This window comes from Rattus norvegicus, chromosome 3 (genome assembly GCF_021556685.1).
Source record: "Rattus norvegicus strain SHRSP/BbbUtx chromosome 3, alternate assembly SHRSP_T2T, whole genome shotgun sequence".
In the NCBI taxonomy this organism is placed as follows: Eukaryota; Metazoa; Chordata; class Mammalia; order Rodentia; family Muridae; genus Rattus; species Rattus norvegicus.
This window is the reverse complement of record NC_141536.1, coordinates 14,574,373-14,596,128: the sequence shown is the minus strand read 5'-3', so window position 1 is coordinate 14,596,128 and position 21,756 is coordinate 14,574,373. Positions and strand designations below refer to the sequence as shown.

Here is a 21,756-nt window from a genome sequence, read left to right as displayed (position 1 = left end):
GAATTGGGGTGGCCTGGAGCTTAGTGGCCTCAGGCGGGGGACAGGGGTGGGTGAGAGGTGACGTTTTGAGAACAGACTCTGAGGAGGGAGCTGCAGTGAGACAGTTAATTTTAGCTGGGGGTAGGGGGGCACCATTTAACCTTTGTGAAGTGAGTAGGCACTATGGGGATGAGTATATCATCGGTGGGGGCCCGGGTGTTAGGGATATCTCATCGGCATGAAGATGAGATCTCCAGTGCTGCTAGGCACGACCTTTAAGGAGAGAGGAGGGTTAACCTGGCTGCTGGGCTACACGACCTTCTGTGCCGGAACGCGCAGGCTTAGGGTTTGGATATTCCCCCACCCCACCATCCCACGGTTTTGTGACTCCACAGGATGCAGGGATGGAGAGACGAAGGCTGGGTGCCTCCAACCATCTTAGCTCCGGTCTCAGAGGATCCAGTGGCCTCTTCTGGCCTTCACAGGCACCGTGCATGCACATGGTGCAGACACATACACAAGCAAAACACTTGTACACATTAAAAAAAAAACAAGAGTCTATAGATTCTGTCCCAGCCTGGGTTGACCAGAGGCTACTTGAGGGACCCTCAGCAGTAACCCTGGGGCACAGTTCCTCGTTTGTATAGCAGAGGTTTACACACCTGGCTCTGTAGGACTTGGTGTCCTATTGTGCACTTGACCCGTGCCCATCCCCCAAAGTTATTTCACGGTGACATCGTTGGTTCTTGTATTTTTGCATTGTTGATTTTGTATTTTGAGGCTGGCCTCCAGCTCACTATGTATGAAAGGTGACTTAGAACTTCTGACCTTCCTGCCTCCTGCAGAGATCACTAGTGTGCATTACCACACACACCCTGCCTACGTGACAGCCCAGGTTAAACCAGGGCTCTCCATGTGCCGAGAAAGCACGCTACCCACTGAGCTGCACCTCCAGACCCCGTCTGTCTTTTGGAGACAGGGTCTCACACTGTGGCCCCAGACTAAACTGCTACTCCCACCTCGGGTTGTTGGATTACGGCGTGTGCTACCATACCTAGTTTCCCTACAACTTCCTCAGAGGTGGGACTATCAGTGTACCCATTTGACAGATGGAGGCTAGGAGAGGAAGATCACTGCACAGAGCTCCATGGTCAGTGGGGACATAACCAGACTAAAAAAACAAACAAAAAAAACAAAACAAAAAAAAAAACACAGTCCAAATCCTGGTGCTGTACAGTGGGCACCAATGGCGCGACGGAGGCACCAGGGTTACTATAGCCTGCCCTGGCTTCTCTTGACTGACAGCCCCAGCAGCACCCATCCTACAGACCAGGCCTCAGAACAGCGGCTGCCAGAGGGGAGCAGCAGACCTCTCCTTTATTACAAATACAACAGTCCCAGGGGCACGGGAAGAGCTGGAACTCCGAGGCACGTGGACAGGGCTTTTGTTAACAGATTGCCTGATCCGAGTCAACAAGGGACTGAGCCCTAGAGGAGTTGAAAGGAGTCCCCGTTGGGAGATCAGGCTCTGGAACTGGGGTTGGAGGGTAGTCCTTTGTGACCCCCAGACCCTTTATCCTCAGAACAGCTATTAAGTTTGGGCCTTGTCCTCAGCGTCAAGGGCCCTAGAAATGTCCAGTATTAGAAATAGAGAACTGGAGGCTAGAGATGAAATGACTGCCCTACAAGCACAGCCAGGGACTGGTCCAGGTCTCGTGCCTCTAGCAGCTAGTCTTTGCAATTAGGGTGCATACAGTGCATTGAAGAGGCTTCTTTGATGGCCCGCTCCATCCGCAGGTACCAAGGCTGGATGTGTGAGTGTCGCATCAGGTCGTCAAAGGCTTCCAGACCCTCCATCACTCGCAGCACACCATACACTGCCTAGGGAGGAGTCAAGGACCAGTCACTGCACTGGGGCCGTGGGGGCACCAAGGCCTCAGAGGAGGCCTCCACACTGCCTGTTTGCTGACAGTCGTGTAGGATTTTGAAGAGGAAATATCTCAGCATCTGGTCAGACCAAGGCTACCTGGTTACAGGACTGCTCAGGGCTAGGGCCAGTGAGGCTTGCAGGTAAAGGCCTGGAGCCCATGCATACTGTGACTGAGCTGTGAAATCAGACAGGGGGCCAAGGTCCTGCCACTGTAACTCAGGCCCCTGGATCCTGCCTAGCCTGAAACTATATCCCTTTCCTGAGCCTTACGGGTATGAGAACCATAAAAGCTGTTTGCTTTTGCCTTTCCTGACCCCCCCCCCCCCACACCACACACACACACACACACACACACACACACACACACACACACACACACACACGAGAGAACCATAGTTCCTATGGGGAACAGGGAGCTGCAAAAGGTTTTTCCTTTCCCCACCATCCCACCCCAAAGGCATGCCACTCTAACTATCACCATCAGACGTACCAGGTCAGCAAGGTTAGGCTTCTGACCCCCCATGAATGGCCGGTCTTTGCCCACGGCTGTCACCCACTTGTTGGCTGCTTCATAGAGGTCTACCCGGACATCATCCTGCAGGTGGTGCCTGGGTAGAGAGAATGGTTAGTCAGAGAACTCCTTTCCCAGCCCGAATGAGCACAGCCTCCTATTCATAAAGCAGAAAGGTAGGGTGACTGGCATAGCCCTAGATGAGGGGACAGTACCCACATCACTGAGTACTGGCCCCCTTGAGTGAGTGTGTAGCTCAAGGGACCCTGACGAGGAGACAGAAATAGAGGGCAGAGGGTAGGGCCATGGCTTCTGACCCCAAAGCCCAGGCTAGGGAGTGATCAGTCGTGCTGGGTCCCAGGCCTCGCTTGTCTTCTCTAGGCCTCAGTTCCCCTCTCCCCTCCCTGAGGGGTTTGATGGATACTACCCAGACTGCCATGCCAGGACTGGGGAGGGCAGGCCTACTGGTGCATACGCATGCATTCCATGAGCCATCACCTGCTTTTGAGGCGCTTGCTGATGAAGTACATGGCAGCTGCGCCCACGTACTTGGCCATGGTGGCCTCCACAGCCCCAAACTTGCCCTCACGGACAATATAGTCGAAGGAAGCCAGGGCCTCGGCAGGTGTTCGGTACACGTTGGGAGAGATGAGATGCACCAGCCAGTCATCCGCCCACTGCCGCCACTTCATCTCCTCCCTGTGGATGCAGGACGCAGAGGGTGTGACACTGTCCCTGGGCCAGAGCTCTGCCCTAACACCCAGTCTCCCACAAGACAACCCAGAGCAGTGGCTCTCAGCCTTCCTAACTCTGCAACCCTTTAATAACCCCCCAACTGTGAAATCATTTTGTTGCTACTTCCTAACTGTAATTTTGCTACTGTTATCCATATGTAATTTAAGTATCCAATATGCGGGGTATTTGATGTGCAACCCTTATGAAAGGTTCCTTCAGACCCCAGAGCATCCGGCTCTGCCCCTGTCCATTCCACCCCTCATGTGGCCGCAGCTCCACTCACGTCCTGGCTTCCTTTCCGCCATACATCTGCTGGGCCTCCTTCTGGTCCAGCATGAGCCAGTACTTGTTGCCGAACTCGGTTACCTCCTTGCCCTGGTCATTCATGGCCTTCATGGGTGGGTAATAAGTGATGATCTCTTCCAGGGGCTGCCTTCAGAGGAAGGCTACAGCTTCAGCCTGACTCCGTCCTCCTGCCCCTCCCCCCCCCCCCCCCCACCGCTAACCAAACCAGCCCAAACCAGCCCTTCCCAGCCTGACTCAGTCGAGACCCTCCTATGTTGCCTCACTAGCAGCAAAAGGGGATTAGGTTAGACAGGAGGAATGCTTTCCTGGTAGAAGAAGAGGCAGGAAATAAGGAGGCAGGCGTTGGAGTAAGATGCCTTTAGTCTCTTCTAGAACCGTCTATCTCGGCCCCACCCTTAGATAAGGCCCGGCAGGGCCTCCCAGGAGTGACTTACCCTGAAACCAGGTAGGTCTTGAGGGCACTAATGATGACTGAGGAGTCATTGAGCTGTTGCTGGAAGGGAAGAGACAATTGTCTTTTGTGATGCTGGGACAGAGGCTGGGGCCCTGGGCAGGTGAGGCATGCCCGAGTACTAAGCCACGCCCTTGCCCAAAAGACAGGTTCGGATCAGAGGTTCCGGCTGGCACAGAAGGACTGGGCTCCTTAAACAATGGCAGCACCCGAGGTCCTTGAACCTGGGCACTGCTGATCCATCACAGAGGTGCCCCAAACTCACGTCCTGAGCTCACTACTCCCCATTCTCAGGCCCTCTTTTGGAGTAATGGTGACCAGGTATGGCCTTTGGGGGTATGTGACTGGGAGAGCCTGGCATCTGACCCTAATCCGACTCACTTGGCCTCTTGGCACCACAGGGCTGGGAAGGACGCAGAGGCTGCACCAGGGCAGGATTTTATCTTTACTGTCCCCACAGCCCCAAGGCGGGGATCCTATGGACTAATTAAGAAACTAGCCTAAATCCACCACTTGGGAGGCAGACGATCTGAGTTCAAGACAAGCCTGGCCTATAGAACGAGTCCCACGACAGCCAGAGCTGCTACCCTATTTTGAAAAACCAAAACTGAAAGTAAACAAGCGGTGCCTCATGTATGCCCGCAGGTGCATGCTAAGTAGTAAGTAGACAAAAATGTAGTTAAAAATCTTTTTGTTTGTAGTTAAAAATCTTTTTCTGTACACAGGGTTTTACTGTGTAGTCCAGGCTCGCCTGAACACGCGGAGACTTGCCTGTTTCTGCCTCAAAGAAGCAGGAAGCCATGTACATCATACCTAATGAGGCATTTTTTGCTTTTCAGCTTACACTTTATTTTCTTTGTGAATGACAGAGAGGGTGGTCAGAAGACAGCTCGTATAGTTGGTCTCCTTCTACCAGAGTCCTGGGACTTAAACTCAGGACGTCAGGTTTAGCAGCAAGCGCCTTTACCCAAAGTCATGTCAGCGGCCCTTAATTAAAACTGTAATCTGGGCATAGTGACACATGCTTCTTTTTAAGTTTTTTTTAAAGGTTTATTTATTTATTATATATAAGTACACTGTAGCTGTCTTCAGACACACCAGAAGCGGGCATCAGATCCCATTACAGATGGTTGTGAGCCACCATGTGGTTGCTGGGATTTGAACTCAGGACCTCTGGAAGAGCAGTCAGTGCTCTAAACCACTGAGCTATCTCTCCAGCCTGACTTTTGATACACTTTTGATCCCAGCACTAAGGAGGCAGAGACAGGTGGATCTCTGTGATTTCAAGACTACTCTGATCAACATAGCTGGTTCCAGAACAGCTAGGGCTGTATTATACAGAGAGACCCTGTCTCAAAAAACACATCAAGTTTCAGAACAAGGGGAACACAATGAGCCTCTGTCTCAAAAAATACAAAACAAAAAACCACAACAGGATGGTACATGCCCATAACCCTAGCACACAAGACACAAGGATACTGAGTTCTAGGCCAACACAACAGGCAAGACTCTATACAAAACAAAGCACCAGTCCAGAGAGGTGAAAACCGGCACCCAGGACTAGTGGGCTGCCTAGCCTAAGGTTAATTTGACACGAGCTACAGTGAACTGAAAGGAGGGAGCTTCAGTTAAGAAAATGCCTCCATGGGGCTGGGGATTTAGCTCAGTGGTAGAGCGCTTACCTAGGAAGCGCAAGGCCCTGGGTTCGGTCCCCAGCTCCGAAAAAAAGAACCAAAAAAAAAAAAAAAAAAAAAGAAAATGCCTCCATAAGATCGGGCTGTAGACATTTTCTTAATTAGAGATTGATGGGGAGGGCCCAGCCCATTGTGGGCGAGGCCATCCCTGGGCTGGGGTCCTGGGTTCTATAAGAAGGCAGGCTGAGCAAACCACAGAGAGCAAGCCAGTAAGCAGCACCCCTCCATGGTCTCTGCAGCAGCTCCTACCTCCAGGTTCCTGCCCTGCATAAATTTCTGTCCTCAATGCTTTTGAACTGGAAATATAAGCCAAACAAACCCTTTCCTCTCCAACTTGCTTTTGGTCATGGTGTTTCAACACAGCAATAAAAACTCTAATTAGGGGGTTGGGGATTTAGCTCAGTGGTAGAGCGCAAGGCCCTGGGTTTGGTCCCGAGCTCCGAAAAAAAAGAAACAAAACAAAACAAAACAAAAAAACCTCTAATTAGGACAGCCAGTGAGCGGCCGACCCAGGTCACCCCAACTACAAACACAGTTTGTCCTTCTTCTTCTTTTTTTTTTTTTTTTTCTTTTTTTTCGGAGCTGGGGACCAAACCAAGGGCCTTGCGCTTGCTAGGCAAGTGCTCTACCACTGAGCTAAATCCCCAACCCCACAGTTTGTCCTTCTTAAGTGCATCCCGAGGCTATCCCCAAGACTCAGCTAATAGGGAAGGAAAAGGTCCTAAGTTTATTTTAGGGTGGTTGCTGTGACTGTATCCTGCCATGCTGCCCAGACTAGCATGAAAACTCCAGGGTTTACCAGAACAACCTGGACCTGCACTGCCCACCCCACACTTAAGGACCACAGTGGAGATTCAGGAATCACAAGTTCTGTTAGAGTATAAAGCAGGACCAGATTTAGGAAGACTCCTAGATAGCTGGGGACAGAAAGGAGGCATGAGATCCCCAAGGCTCACCAAGCTGTCTCCTTCCTGGGCCACCAGGATGGGTACCTTCCTGTAGGAGGAGAATTTAATCTCGGTCCTTCTCACGGGATTCACCTCTACCACCTGATAGGGCAGGGAGTGGAAGTCGAGGAAGGCACGGACTTTGCTGCAGAAGGGACATGTCTTGTACTGGTACAGGGTCAGCTGCAGGCGGTTGGACAGGGACAGCTAGGGGAGAGAAAAAATGGGGCTTGTAACACCTGGAGTCCCAGAGCTCTTGCTCCACCCTCTACCCCACAGCAAACCTTTCTTCAGGGAGTCTTCTAAGGTGACCAGGAAAATAGAATGAGGAAAGGTGGAGAGAATAGAGGGTGGGCAAGGGAGTGACAGACAGCCTAGCCTAGCTCCAAGTGCCCAGCAGATATACCACAGGGCCAGGAGGATCAGCCACCACCAGCGTGCGAGAGTGTGTGTGTGTGTGTGTGTGTGAGTGTGTGAGTGTGTGTGTGTGTGTGTGTGTGTGTGTGTGTGTGTGTGGGAGTGTTAGTTCATCTTCTTCCGGTCCCAAAAGGGACACAAGACAGTCCCAGGATGTGTCCTCCAGCTTCAATAGTCCTTAAGGTCTCCTCCACTCCCATCTCCCAACCCCGCCCCTGACTTCTCTGGGTAACCCGCAGGGCCCACCAACTAGCCAGGCAGCATTGGCCACAAGTGAGATCTACCTCAGATCTCCAAACGTGGAGGAGGCTGCCCCTAGTTTCTCGGCAGGGAAGCCTTCAGGTGAGTTTGCTACAGTCGCAGCCCCCTCCCCTCAGTCTTCAAATGGAAATAGGATGGGCAGGGAAGAGAGCAGGGAACCACAGGGACCCCCTCTCCAGTTCCAGTTCCTGAGCATGGGAGGCAGGGTGGAGAGGGGCTTAGACTCTGCAACTCATGAAATGTCTACAGGGCTGCAAAGCCACGGTAGGCTGGAGCACGCCTCCAGTTGAGTCTGAAGTCAGGTTCACTCTTTCCATAAAGATTACTCCCGGTGCCACACACACACACCCCTAAATCACAACAGAGACCGTGGCATACAATATATACAGCTCTAGGTCATGGGCAACAGCACCACCCTCCTCGTACTCCTTGGCCAAGACACTCGCCCAAGGTCACAAGCCCGCGAAAGAGGCCGCTCCTGACCCTGCGGCTTCTCAGGAGTTCAGGGCTAATCCCGGCTCCCCATCAGCAGTCCGATCCAGCTAAGTCTTACCTGCACAGCCGAGCGCTCGGCGTGGAGGTCCTGGGAGCGCAGGTGCCACCGCACAGTGTGGTACAGCCCCAGAGCGCCGCCCAGGGCCAGCGCCGCCACCCCCAGCAACCGCGGGCTCCCCTTGCGGATCGAGGCGCCCCGGTTTCCCGCTGCCGCCCTGGTGAAGCCCGCCCGGCTCTGTGCCGAGAGTTGTGTCCAGGGTCGTGTGAGCAGCCCCTCTGACAGGGCGCACCGGCTAGAGCCAAGCACCCACGCAACGCGCGCTGCCTGGGCCATGTTCGCTTTGCCGGTGCTGCGGGCGGGCGCGCAAAACTAAAATGGCCAAGGTGCTAGGATTCCTTAAAGGGACAGCACTCTGTGTCTGTGTGTTGCCTAGGGTAACGATGACGCCAAGTAGGACTAGAGGCCGTGAAGGGAACGGGAGCGCTTGTCTGCCTGAGAGGCAGAACTACACCCCAGGGGCTTTGGAAGTGGCTTGATGTCGCTGCCTTCTAGGGGTGCAACGGTAACCTGTGACTCGTGGTCGGGCGTTTCCACATCGTGAATCTACGATGTCAGGGAAAACGCCAGTCTTCCGACCCATGCACTACCCAGAAAAAGTCCAACGCTGTCTCCAATAGGCGGCCGCAGCGTCTTAGACGCCTTCTGCCCTCCCGCAATGCTGTACGCTGCTGTTGTGACGCGAACCATAAACTTTTCTCAAACCCAGCGGGGGCCTTGAAAACCACGTGCTTCGGAAATGGTTCAAGCTAAGGGGGCCGGATCGCCAACCCAAAGGCCTCAAAGGCGGGAATGGGAATGAGCGAAGCTACCAGGACACCCCAGGCCTTTGCGAGGCGAGCTCACTGGTCTTTTTTTTTTTTTTTTTTTTTTTTTTTTGGTTCTTTTTTTCGGAGCTGGGGACCGAACCCACGGCCTTGCGCTTCTTAGGCAAGCGCTCTACCACTGAGCTAAATCCCCAACCTCGAGCTCACTGGTCTTTAAACGAGCGCCCGACCTCCACCGCCTAGGCTTCTTCGTGGACAGCCCTGGCATGACCCCGCCCCCAATCGGAAAGAGGGCGGGACTTTAGGGTGGGCGTGGAATCGAGAGGGAGAGAGGTGGGGTTTGTTGGTGAGCCGGTATAGAGATGTGGGAGACTAGCTGTGGAGGTTCTGGGATCCGATCTGGGTACGATCTACAGCCTTCACCTTCTCCTGGGCCTGGCAGCGCCATATCCCACACTATCCAGCCGCAACTGGAACCTGCGCATGCAGCCTAGACGAGGGAAAAAGGCGAGGCGGTCCCAACATGCTTTTCTGTGAAAACCCAGCTGGGAAGAGAATCATGGGCTTAAAAGTCACGGAGGATTCCGGCTCAAACACCGCCTCTAAGTGAGGGAGGCAGGAGTTGTTCCGGAACAGTCCGGCAACTAGCCAGGACGGTGTCCTGGAACAAATGCCTGGAACCTGCACTAGAGAACTGTACCTACCAATCTTGTTCTACTAGTGGGGAAAATGAGACCGTAGAAGCCCCAAACTGACCACAATTTCAGAAAGGTGGCGCTGCAGCCTGGGCTGAGAGGCCCACTGCCTGTTCACTTCTCAGGCAGATCAGATCAGTAACTGATTTTCCAGTCCTCTCCTCACCTACCCTCTCTCTCTGTCCATTGTCTGGTCTCTCCCAGACTTCTGGTCCTAGTGTGCTTCATCCAAGGACTCGGCAACTAAGGACAGCCTCTTCCCTCGTGGCCAGATAAAACCCATCCCCAGTGTGGTTGGGATGTCTGTGATCCTTCAAAATCTATAAACTGGAACTTAAGAGCTGAGTGGTCAGAATAATTGAGTCGTTTAGGGGGTAATTAGATCAGCTTGTAAGAATGGAATTAGCTGGAGAGAAGGCTCAGAGGTTAAGAGCACGGTCTGCTCTTCCAGAGGTCCTGAGTTTAATTCCTAGCAACCAGAGGTTGGCTCATAATTATCTATAATGAGATCTGATTACCTCTTCTGACCTGCAGGCATACATAATAAATACATCATTTAAAAAAAAAAAAGACTGGGATTAGCGCTTTTGCCAAAGGCCCCCCAGGTTACAAACCAGACTGTCTGCCCCTGTCTGTCTTCTGAAATGCCCGCATCCTGGAAGGTGCCAACTGTGAGGAACTGGCCATTGTGTCTCCATTTGTGCACCCTCTAGAGCTGTAAGGACAGTGAGCACCTTGCCCCGCCCCCATCTCTAAAGATAAGGCCTCACTGTAATAGAACTTGCTACAGAGCCCAGGCTGGCCTCCATCTCATGACACTTCTTCCCTCACCCTCCCAAACGCTGGGATCACACATGTGAACCCCTGTGCTTGGGGGCAGACCTGATTATTTATTTTATTTTTGCTTGTGTACAAATGTGTCCATTTGAGGCGGTGCCATGGAGGTGGTTATATATGAGGACTTCAGGATTTGCACACTTGTGGAGGTCAGGGGAGACCTGGGAGTCAGTCCTCACCACCCACCCTGTTTGAGAAGGTCTGCTCTTTGTGTCCCATGGCAGGCTGGCATGCCCAGGAGTTTCTGAGGTTTTTCCTCTTTTCACCTCCCATCTTACCACAGGACACTGGCACCACAGGCACGTGACACCACACCTGGCTTTTCTGTGGTTTCAAGGGATTCGAACCGGGATCCTTATAATCACGAAGCCAGTACTTTACACACTGAGCCTTCTCCTGAGCCCCTGTACACTGGGTTTCTGACTTCCGACTTCTGGGGTTTGGAAGATGTGATTCTAAGCCAACAGATGTGGCAATCTGTTGTAATACGGTCATTTGGGAAACCCTCGGAAACCCTCAGCCTTTCCCAGTTGCAGAAGCCATTGGCAGGAAACATTGTTAGAAAAGTTTGCTCTTGAGAGAAGGCTGAGTGTGGCTAGCACCAGACCTACAGATAGGGGAAGGAGTGGGGAGGAAGTGGACTCAATCTGCGGAACCCAGAAGTGTGGGGGAGGTAGCATGAAACAGGGGGACCCCATGGTGTCTGAAGGGGACCCAGGTTGCTGCCTCTGGCTGACTAAGGCTGAGGGTCTCAGGAGAGGTACTCCCCATCCACAAGACCTGAGGAACTCTGAGTCCAGAATGAAGTCCCCAGTCCAATGCTCTCTGCTCATCACACCCATATAGAAGGTTCCACCCTGAGAGGTGTTCTGAGAGCCATACAGGATGGTCGTTACTCTGGCCTAAGCCCTGTCCCCAGGAACCCACTCTTCACACCTGATATGGTTTCTTGAGAAGGACTCCAAGAAGCACAGCAGCCAGTCCAAGGCTAAGATCTGGGGGGGGGGGGGAGATTATCAACATGGCTCTACCATGTTCCTTAGACGCCTTCCCTGCCCATCCTATCTCTACTGGCTTGGGTCAGCCCTGTGTAAAGACACACTGACCTCATGGAGCCTGCCCCAGCTTCACTGCCTGTTAGATTCATCCATGCCACCTCTCCCAAGTGGCTCAGTCACTGAAACCTCGGGGATGAATGGGGAGGGTAGAATGGGCTCCCAGGGGTCCCCCCCACAGTAGCATGGGTGTCATGGTTCTGGAATTAGAGACATGTTCTCAGACACCTAGTCTTTAACCATTCCAGCAGCCACTCTCCTGCCTCCTGGGCTACACATTTTCCTGATCTGTCCTGGGCTTGCAAGGCACAAGAGAGAAGCAATCTTTTAGGGAAAGTATGTCTGTCCTCTCAGAAAAGCCACCTCTGATGGTGTCCCTCAGAGGCCCAGTCCAGCTAGGGTCAGAGAAGCAAGGAACTGGGAAATGGTGCCAAGGAATGGCTGCCCTAGACGTGCCCCTTCCTTGTGCAACCAGGCAGTCACCCTGCCCAGTTGTACTAAGCAGTCGCCCACTGCCTCCTGGATACTTGGTGCCTGCTGCAGACCTGCCCAGGGCTGTGGCCTCCAGGGCCCTGTGCGTGTGGTCATGTTGGCCCTGTCTCGGGCCTATACCTGCATGCATCCATGCTCTGGAATGAAAGACAGGCACAGGGGGACAGGTCCATAAGGCCTCACCCCTCCCTAGGGATCCATGTGCAGCCGATGGTTGCTGAGGGAGGAGATATATTTATTTCCTGGGCCATGGGGAAAAACATATTTATTTGTTTATTGTTTATTTTTTATTAGCAGAGCTGAGAATGGAGTACAGGGCCCTGGGCACACTAGACACTGCTCTACCACTGAGCTGTACTCCTAAGTCTTCTCCAGGCTCTGTTGCCTCAGGTCTCTACCCAGGCAACCCAGGCCCTGAAAAGCCTGTTTAGTAGTCCTGAATTCCGCAAGCAGACCTGAGGGCCAGGCTGGAGAGTGGAGCTGCATTCGCTCCAGCCCCTCAAGGCCAGGCTCACCAGTTTCTGCAGTGAGTTTCTGGATCAGAATGTCAGACTGGATTCTTGAAATGCAGTAACCTCGGAGCCTCTCATGTGGAATGGACCTAGGTCGGGTTGTGTAGCAGTTAGAGTTCTTGGGCTTTATGACCACAGAAAACTCAAGTGTGACCTAGATGTGTTACTACTAAGTTCAGGGTCAGCACAGATTACACAATGAGACCTGATATCAAAATAAATAATAAATAATAAAAAGAAGTAGCGGGGGCTGGGGATTTAGCTCAGTGGTAGAGCGCTTACCTAGGAAGCGCAAGGCCCTGGGTTCGGTCCCCAGCTCCGAAAAAAAAAGAAAAAAAAAAAAAAAAAGAAGTGGCTGGCTTGGTTGGCGATGTGTGCCAACACTCAGAGGTAGAATCAAGAGAACAAGGGAAGGAAGGAAGAGGGAGGAAGGAAGGGAAGGAGGGAGGAAGGAAGAAGAAGGGAGGGAGGGAAGAAGGAGGTGGGAGGAAGGAAGGAAGGAAAGAAGGAAAGAGACCGACTGGACGAGAGGTGGAGGCAGGGGGATGAGAAGTTCAAAGTCATCTTTGGTGACATAGGGAGTTTGAGGCTACCTGGCCTTTAGGGATTCAGTTTCAGAGAGAGAGGGTTCATGGGAGAGCTGGCAGGATCCTGGGGGAAGAATCAGCAGGCTGAAGGTGGCTGTGTGCCTTGTACCTGGAACAGCCAGGGTCCTGAGCTAGGCCATCTCCCCTCCCACCCTTAATTCTGACCTTTTAGTTTTTCCAGACCCAGCTCTCTGCCCCAGTTCATACTGGCTCGGTTCCACTGGTCACTCTGCCCCCTGGTTTTCAGAGTCTAGAATATCCTGCCTGTCCAGCTCCTCTGAGATTCTGGTCTCTGTTTTTCCTGACTAAAAATTCTTGGGGGCTCTGTCTACACCCAATAATCACCAGAGACTCAAGGGTGCCTTTGATTTATACATGAGTTTGTTTGTTTTAAGTCAAAGGCCTTGAGTGTATCCTTTGGCTTGCTTGCCTCAAACTCCCAATGCAGACCAGGCTCATCTGGCCTTGAAGTCACAGAGATCCTTTGCCTCTGCACAGAGTGTTGGGCTTAAAGGTGGGAGCCACCACATACAGCTTTCAAGGAGACCTTTCAAGCTAACGTGTTTAGTTGGAAGGTTGGTTCTTTGTACTGTTGGAAATAGAATTTGGGGCCTCCCACGTGCTAGACAAACCCTCCACCATGGAGCTCTATTCCTCAGTTCTTGGATACCTTTTAAGGTCACAGAGGGTAGAAGGGGTGGATCCCCTAGGTCTGAGCTACAAGGGGCTGGAAGGGTGGGGAGGTCCCTGGTACCTCAAGAGTGACAGGCTCTGGTGGCCACATTGTCCCCACAGCTTGGCTCAGCTTCACTTCCTGTTCTTTCATCATCCAGGGACCTGAGGGGACAGATTGTAGCGCTGTAGTCTTTCTGACATGGGAGAGGGGGAAGGCTGCATCCTAGGTGTGGGGGGATGTGAGGCTATAACCTACTTATCAGGTTAAAATCCCCCTCTAAGCTTTCCCTCCTGGCTAACCACCCTAGAGCTAAGCAGCAGTGGAAGGGGGAGGTCAGGAGCAGCAAACAGATCAATAAGCCTTTTTAGTCCTGTGCAGGGCCAGAGGACTTCAGTCCAGCCTTAGGTCAGATGTTCAGATGCGGATTCTGAGGAAGCCACCTGGCGGGGAGGGAAGCACAATATAGCATCTGGGATCCATCCATCGCAACCTTTCAATGAATGTTAGCCAGGCCCCAGAGAGGAAAGGGCTTTTTCTTCAGCCCTAGGCTGGAATCAGCTGGGGAGAGAAAGTCCTAAGGCTGGGGCACTAGGTTCTCCTGCTCAAGGCTATGGCCAGAGACAGGGGGATGCCTTTTCTTTTTTCTTTTCTTTTTTTTTTTTTTTTTTTTTGGTTCTTTTTTTCGGAGCTGGGGACCAAACCCAGGGGATGCCTTTTCAAGGGAGGATAACTTAAGGAGAAGGTGGAACCTTGCTTCTGTCCAAAGTAACTGGAGTACACTGGGCAGTATGGACACACACACACACACACACACACACACACACACACACACCCCTACTTTTCCCAAGGGGCTGGTGCTCCCCCTTATCCTACGATGACAACAAGGTTGCAAGTCCTTGCCTTTGAAAGTGGCTGTATTCTAAGGACCGTGTGGCACAGGAGAGGGGTTGTCCCTGAGAGTTCAACTGCTGCCCTGTCTGCTCCTGTAAATGTCAGCATGGTCATGGGAAAGCAAAGGGGCTCAAGGGATTGGGCACCTCCAGGCTAATCTTCTGGCTGCCTCACCCTGTGCCAGGACCAAGTCCAAGCTTGGCAGGCTTGGAACAGGGTGTCCCATTCTTTCCTGTCTAAAACATTCACTCTCCCCCGTCCTCACCTCTCCAGACAAGGAAGCTACACAGGGTCTGGTACAGTGAGACAGTTCTGGTTTTCAGCAGGTGTAGGTGTGGGGCGGGGGAGGGGGGCCTTCACCACACTCGATGTCTTGTTTCTCATTCACTAGGACTCCTAGAGGGTTGTGGGGGCGGGGTGGGGGTGGGAGGAAGACTGTCCAGATCTGAGCTGCTGACCCCACAGGCAGTGCCCTTGTGCCTGCCAGAATCCAGGGCTCTGGGAATGTCCCTTCAGCTCCCCCGTTCCCCCACCCCCCTGCAGCCCTTCCTTTTGCTCAACCTTGCACAGTTCCTGGGGGAGAGAGGGACAGAAATCTTGCCAAGTATTTCAACAGGATGTGCTGGCAATTACCTCATGGCTTCCTGGACTTGGTAAAGGATGGACTACCCCACCCTACAAGGGGGGTTGGCAGCCAGGTAGGCCCATAAAGAGGCCCCCTGAGGAGTCCTCCTCATTCTCTGCTCTTCCTCCTCCGGCACACATCGGACCTAGTAGCTGCTGAAACCATGGGCCTGGGTGTCCTGTGTCTGGCCCTTGTCCTGCTTGGGGTCCTGCAGAGCCAGGCCCAGGACTCAACTCAGAACTTGATCCCTGCCCCACCTCTGATCAGTGTGCCCCTGCAGCCAGGCTTCTGGACCGAACGGGTAGGACTCTGAAGGGCGACTGCAGGAGGGGCCAGGGGAAACAGGGAGCGGATGGGAGGAGAAACCAAAGGTTTGGAGGGCAGCGCTGGGTAGGATGGCTAGGATTCTGGGACACCAGGGTCCGGGCTTCCGCTCACCATCACTCTGTGTCCGAGGGGATGCCACTGCGTCTCGTTCTGCTCAGACAGTCACTCTGACAGGGCCTCACAGGTCTATACCTCCTCTCCCTTAGTCTCCATTGTTCCTGTCAGGTAGGAATCTTTTCAGTCACTCCACACTGAGGAGGAAATGACAGTTCAGCAACCCCTCACCCAAGACCACCCCTTCCTGACAACTCGGGGCTAACTCGGCCTAGGATCCTGTCTAGCCTTGGAAGAGGCTAACACCTGCCAGTATCTCCAGACAGACTGAGCCTGGGGCCCTCCTGCCCTCCAGCTGGGGTGCCTGAAGGTGCCAAGAGGAACAGCAGGAGGATCGGCCTGTGAGGCCACCCCTGGCTCCATCTCTCCTTTCTTGCAGTTCCAGGGCAGGTGGTTCGTTGTCGGCCTGGCAGGCAATGCGGTCCAGAAAGAAAGACAAAGCCGCTTTACCATGTACAGCACCATCTATGAGCTACAGGAAGACAATAGCTACAACGTCACTTCCATCCTCGTCAGGTGAAACCCTGTTACAGCCCAGAACCGGGTCATTTCTTGCACTTTCCTTCTCCCATTCCTGTCTTCTGTCAAAGGGGGGGATGGACACACCATCCACAGAAAACAAGAGGGAGACACTAGGAAGATGGCTCAGTCCACCGAGCGTGTGTCACGTAAGCAGGAGACTCTGAGTTCGACCTCCCTGTGTAAGCATAGAGAAACCGGGTTTGGCATCCTAGCCCTGGGGAGGAGGGGTCAGGAGCCCTAGGACTCGATGGGCAGTTAATCTAACCCAATCATTGAGCTCACCTTGTCTCAAAAACAAGGAAGGGCTGGGGAGATTGCTCAAGTGGTTAAGAGCTACTCATGTCCACCTGAGTTAGGGTTGACAGGCAGTGAGCAGAATAGCCTCTGGGCATCTCGCGCTGTGCCAAGGTGGCTCCGTTAGAGCAAGGGAGAGCAGAAAGATTAGTGAAGAGGAGGGCAGGCAGGGGTGTGGGGGGGGCACGCCTGCCTTCGAGATGATACTGCCTCAGGCAGCTGGGTGGGCTGGATTTGGAGCAGACTATCTGTAGAGCAAAGGGCAGATGAACCCCAAGTTTGAGGAGCTCAGCTATGCGGGGCGGGGGATTGAATGGACAGGACTCGGGGAAACTTCACATTTGGTCAAAGGGTTAAGGGCATAGTGCTTAGCTTGAAGCAGGCTGGCGGCTCAGGATTAGCTGCCAAGAGAGAAGCAGAGAAAAAGAGTAGGATGTCTGGGGCCTGGATTATTGTATATGGGAAGAGAAGCACCAGGAGGATGGTCAGGGGTTGCTGGGAGAAGGGTGTCAGCAGGATCAGGCGGGGCTGACTCAGAGGGGGAAGGCCTAGGTGCATCTAAGATGGGCGGGGCCTCCTGCCAGGGTTGGTGGCTGGCTTTTATGGGTTAGAGGAATAGGGGTGGGCAACATCGGAACACTAGCCCCATCTGCTCAAGTTTAAAGGACATTCCAGCCTATGTCATATCCCTACTCACTCTGGTCAAATCCCACAGGGGCCAGGGCTGTCGCTACTGGATCAGAACATTCGTTCCAAGCTCCAGGCCTGGCCAGTTCACCCTGGGGAATATTCACAGTGAGTCCTGAGTCTGGTGGGGTCCTTGTCCCTCCACCCATATTTTATTATTGGGAAAGTCACTCTGAAAGCTGGGGAGAACTTCTCATCCTCTTAGCTTGGGCAGACAAAACCCATCCTTTGCTCTTCGTGCCTTCAGGCTACCCTCAGATACAGAGCTACGATGTGCAAGTGGCCGACACTGACTACGACCAGTTTGCCATGGTATTTTTCCAGAAGACCTCTGAAAACAAACAGTACTTCAAAGTCACCCTGTACGGTGAGTTCTTGCCTGACCCTTCGGGACTCAACTTCAGGTCATACCCAGGGTTGGGAATCCCAAGTCTCAGTTTCGGCCCCTTCAAGGAGTGGCCTCTCTGCAGACCTCCACAGATAACAAGTCTGAGGGTTCGTTTGTTAGTTCAGTCATACTTATGGAGTGTCCTGCGGCTGCTCTCTGGCAATCTTGGTTGCAGGAAGAACCAAGGGGCTGTCCGATGAACTGAAGGAGCGATTCGTCAGCTTTGCCAAGTCTCTGGGCCTCAAGGATAACAACATCGTTTTCTCTGTTCCCACCGGTAATGGCCAGTTGGGGAGACAGGGAAGGGACACAGGGACTGTCTTGTATTGACCTACCAGGGGAAGGGAAGACTTAATCCCCTGCTCTAACCATTGGGATCCATTTTGAGGTCTGGGAGACTCGGTGACACCTCAGGGTCTATCAAGTCCTCAGGGGTCTCAGCCCTGAGTTTTCCTTCTGGCAACTGACCCAGGATTTGCCCAGATGAAGATCGCATGTTCAAGTCCAAGCTTCCCCTGACTTGCTGCCCCAAGCCATCTACCTCTTCCTATAGCTAAAGGCTATTTCCTTTCCAAACCCTGAACCTTGCTGTCCCGGGCCCCTCTCCATCCCATAACTTGAGGGACATCTTGCTTTCAAGTAGCCTGGGTAGAAGACTCCAGGCTACACAGAGCCACCATCTGAGAGGCTAACCAAGACTCAGAGGGGAAACCTGGTAGAGAGTCTGGTATACTTGCTCTGTATAGCCGCCCCTCCCCCACAGCAGCCCTTCCTGCCTCTCTGTCACACTGTCTGCTGCCCCAATCATGAAAGAAGGTCCAGGCAGCCAGAGATCACCCACATGTTCTCTGCTCTGTTCTGATGAATTTCCTCTTCTACAGACCAATGCATTGACAACTGAACAGACGGTGAGCGTGGCTGACTGGGATGTGCAGTGGCCTGATGGTTCAGGTCCCACCTGTCTGTCTGCCGCTCCATCTTTCCTGTTGCCAGAGAATCACCTGGCTGCCCCACCAGCCATGATTCCACCAAGCATCTGATCCCTCTTATTTGATCAGCTCTCCCCATCCACCTGTGTTAACGCTGCCCCACCAACGGGCTCCCCCTTTCTGCTGAATAAACACATGTCCCCAGTTCTCTGAGTCTGTACTGCTTAACCCCATAACAATCCCCATAACAAAAGGGCATAGGGTGGGCTCACACCAATAGCATTCCAGCTCAGTGGTAGGGCCACAGAGAGAAGGCTCAGGGAAGAGAAGGCCCCAGAACTCCAGCCTGCCATATGCTCTCTCATATGGCCATCAACTTCCCCAAGTCCCTTCCATATAGAACTGACTTGGTGCCTCTAGTCAAGCCCTGAGCTCACCCTCCAGGGCTATACAAGCTTCTCCATGCCCTTGCTTCCAAGGGCTACCTTGCACTTGACCACTTGCCACAGGTCCCAAAGCTGTAGCCCCTCTAGGACTGGGAAGTTGGAAGAACCTGGAGGGGATATAAGGTACAGCCATTCCAACTGGTCTGGATCCGTGGTTGCTGGGAGCCTTCGGCCAGGGCAGGAGGGTGCACAGATGTGGATAGAGGTTAGGCCTGTGTCATACTTGACAAGGCGCCATCCCCCACTGGTGACAGCTGTGGCCCCACCACATTAACCACAGGAAAAGTAACCACAGGAAAACCCTCCCATTTCTATCCCCTACCCCAGTAATTGTCACCAGGACCCCTGGGGTTCCAAAGGAGCCTGACTTTCTCACCTTGCACACAAATGCTGCCCCCTTCACCTTGCCTTGGTGGTGAGCAATCCCATCTTCTGTCCTGCAGAGGGCAGGACAGACCTGAGACCCAGATTGCCAGAATGTTGAAATCTGTGATGGACTTCAAGAAGAGATCGATCGGGTTGACTCAGGCTGAGCTGTCAGTGGGGGTGGAGGCTATGTCTAGGGCCAGGAAGGTCCCGGGCTGAGAGTTAGATCTAAGGCTTAGGTTAAAGGCTAGCCAGGAAAGGAAGCAACACACCACATGCTTCACTCCTGGGCTCCAATCTGAGCAGTCGATTTCTTTCGAGTCAGAGTCCTACTGTGTGTCCCTGACTGGTCTGAAACTCTGAATGTAGAGCAGACTGGCCTCGAACTCATAGAGATTTCCCTGACTCTGTTTCCCAAGTGCTGTGTGCCATAACCCTCAGATTTCTATTTATTTAATTTTATACAGATGTCTTGCCTTCCTTCGTATGTATGCAAACCACATATACGCAGTTCTTATAGAGGCCAGGAAAAGGAGTCAGGTCGCCTGGAGCTGAAGTTACAGATAGTTGTGAGCCACTATATGGGTGCTGGGAATTCAAACCAGATCTTTTTTTTTTATTAATTTATTTATTAAATATAAGTACACTGTCGATGTCTTCAGACACACCAGAAGAGGGCATCCAATTTCATTACAGTTGGTTGTGAGCCACCATGTGGTTGCTGGGATTTGAACTCAGGACCTCTGGAAGTCAGTCAGTGTTCTTTTTTTTTTTTTTTTTTTGGTTCTTTTTTTTCGGAGCTGGGGACCGAACCCAGGGCCTTGCGCTTCCTAGGTAAGCGCTCTACCACTGAGCTAAATCCCCAGCCCCGTCAGTCAGTGTTCTTAACCACTGAGCCACCTGTCCAGCCCTGAACCCAGATCCTTTAGAACAATGCTCTTAACTGCGGAACCAACTCTCCAGCTTTATTTATTTGTTTGTTTGTTTTTCCTGTCTGCATAAAAGTATGTGCACAAATGTTAAGAGTCTGAGAAGAGCAGAGACAATGGGTTTCCCCAGCTATAGGTGGGCGTGAACTGCCCGATGTGGGTGGGGTTTGAATTGGGGTTCAGCAAAAGGGGTGTGTGCTCTTAATGGCTGCGCTATCTCTCTAGCCTCGGTCCAGTTTTTTCACTGGACCAGGGAAGTCAGCTTCCCATAGCCTCTTGCGGCTGTTGAGCTCTTCAAATCAAACTCTGCTGGCACACACGGGGCTTTCTTCCCTCTTGGCTAATGCAGATATGAGCTTCCCAGCCGCATTGTAGCAACACATTGCTACAATTAGCATGCACTCTCTTCTAGCTCCTAAGCCCACCCTTGCATTAATTTCCTGGTGTCCACGGGGTTGTGCTTCCTCTGGGGTTTGAGGAAGAATCCACTTCCCTTCCTCTCCCAGCTTTACTGAAGCCTCTGTGCTGAGAACAGCCTGCACTCTGGAATAGCCACCGTGACATGATGCCACGGGGGGGGGGGGGGGGGGTGTCACCTGGCCATTACAGCTCTAGGAGTCCTGGTAAGTGAGTGTTCCTGAGACACTACCCTGACCCTGAGCTGGATCCCGATTACTCTTCTGGGTCCCATCCACAAGTGGTTCTGGATGTTGACTTTGTGTAGGTCTCTCTCTCTCTCTCTCTTTTTTTTTTTTTTTTTGGTTCTTTTTTTTTTTCGGAGCTGGGGACCGAACCCAAGGCCTTGCGCTTCCTAGGTAAGCGCTCTACCACTGAGCTAAATCCCCAGCCCCCTCTCTCTTTTTTAAAAATATTTATTTATTTATTTATTATGTATAGGTCATACAGCTTTCTGCCTGCATGTACGCCTGCATGCCAGAAGAGAACCAGATCTCATTACAGATGGTTGTGAGCCACAATGGGTTGCTGGGAATTGAACTCAGGGCCTCTGGAAGAGCAGACAGTGCTCTTAACCTCTGAGCCATCTCTCCAGCCCCGTGTAGGTCTCTTTTCCCTTCCCAGTGTGCATGGCATGGGGGAACGTGAATGCTGGAGGTCTTTATCATGAAGTCTTCCGTGATGGACTGCCACAAGCAAGGATACTTAGCACACAGACCTTCCACAGACCCCAGGCGCACCTACAGAGCACACCAAGTCTTTTCTGTACTGGGAACCAGACACACAACCCTTCACGCTCCTTCCCAACCCATGTCATATTTATTGGCGTGAATCAAACAGATTGGCTTTATTTACGTCTACTGTCCTGGTATGGAATCTGATCTCACCCGAAAGTGTAGCCTTTGAGAACCCTAAGAGAAGAGATGAGGCCAAGATTGGCCAAGATAGGACAGGGGTTGTGGGTCATCTCGGCAGCACCAGGGGGAGGTGGGAAGATGGCAGATTCCTGGTGACTGGGGAGGAGAAGTTCTGATTCCGACCATGCAGAGAGAAGGAAGCAGCAGGATGGAGTCTCGTACATATCCCAAGCTCTAGGGGGCTAAGGTCTCTACTGCCTGACCTTCTGTACGTCCTCGGGCTCCGCTGACCGCGGGTCACTGCGGCCTGGAGAGGGGCGGGGCTCAGAAGCCAGAGAAGGAGGAGCCTGAGAGCGGACGGGGCGGAGCCATGTTTGTGGGCGTGATAGAGCGCCGAAGCAGGGAGGGGGCGGAGCTCAAAGGGCGTGGTAGCGCGGAGGCCTAGGGGCTGGGCTTTGGGCGGGGCTCAGGGCGGCCTGAGTGCGCTGCTGCGTTCCACTCTTCCGGCCCGGTGTTCCAT

The 21,756-nt window shown here is 52.8% G+C and overlaps 2 protein-coding genes across 2 annotated transcripts; one reads left to right on the top strand and one right to left on the bottom strand.

The window, feature by feature from the left end:
• Positions 1-1,329: 1,329 nt before the first annotated feature.
• Positions 1,330-8,571, bottom strand: Ptges2 (prostaglandin E synthase 2). The gene is given in 7 exon segments (NM_001107832.1): positions 1,330-1,860; positions 2,400-2,517; positions 2,919-3,119; positions 3,439-3,588; positions 3,896-3,954; positions 6,563-6,760; positions 7,785-8,571. Coding segments are annotated over 7 exon segments (1,155 nt in total). The 5' UTR covers positions 8,061-8,571; the 3' UTR covers positions 1,330-1,707.
• Positions 8,572-15,031: 6,460 nt separating this feature from the next.
• On the top strand, positions 15,032-18,389 carry Lcn2 (lipocalin 2). The gene is made up of 6 exons (NM_130741.2): positions 15,032-15,222; positions 15,742-15,878; positions 16,894-16,973; positions 17,113-17,232; positions 17,429-17,530; positions 18,135-18,389. The coding sequence occupies exons 1-6, from the start codon at positions 15,085-15,087 to the stop codon at positions 18,152-18,154; spliced, it is 597 nt and encodes a 198-aa protein (NP_570097.2). The 5' UTR covers positions 15,032-15,084; the 3' UTR covers positions 18,155-18,389.
• Positions 18,390-21,756: the final 3,367 nt, after the last annotated feature.

What these genes read in the sequence shown, in the direction of transcription:
- Lcn2 (NM_130741.2), top strand. Translation starts at nt 15,085, where the DNA reads ATGGGCCTGGGTGTCCTGTGTCTGGCCCTTGTCCTGCTTGGGGTCCTG. An exon ending in CACCCTGGGGAATATTCACA is followed by an intron (nt 16,974 to 17,112) that starts GTGAGTCCTGAG and finishes TCGTGCCTTCAG; the next exon opens with GCTACCCTCAGATACAGAGC. An exon ending in CTTCAAAGTCACCCTGTACG is followed by an intron (nt 17,233 to 17,428) that starts GTGAGTTCTTGC and finishes TCTTGGTTGCAG; the next exon opens with GAAGAACCAAGGGGCTGTCC.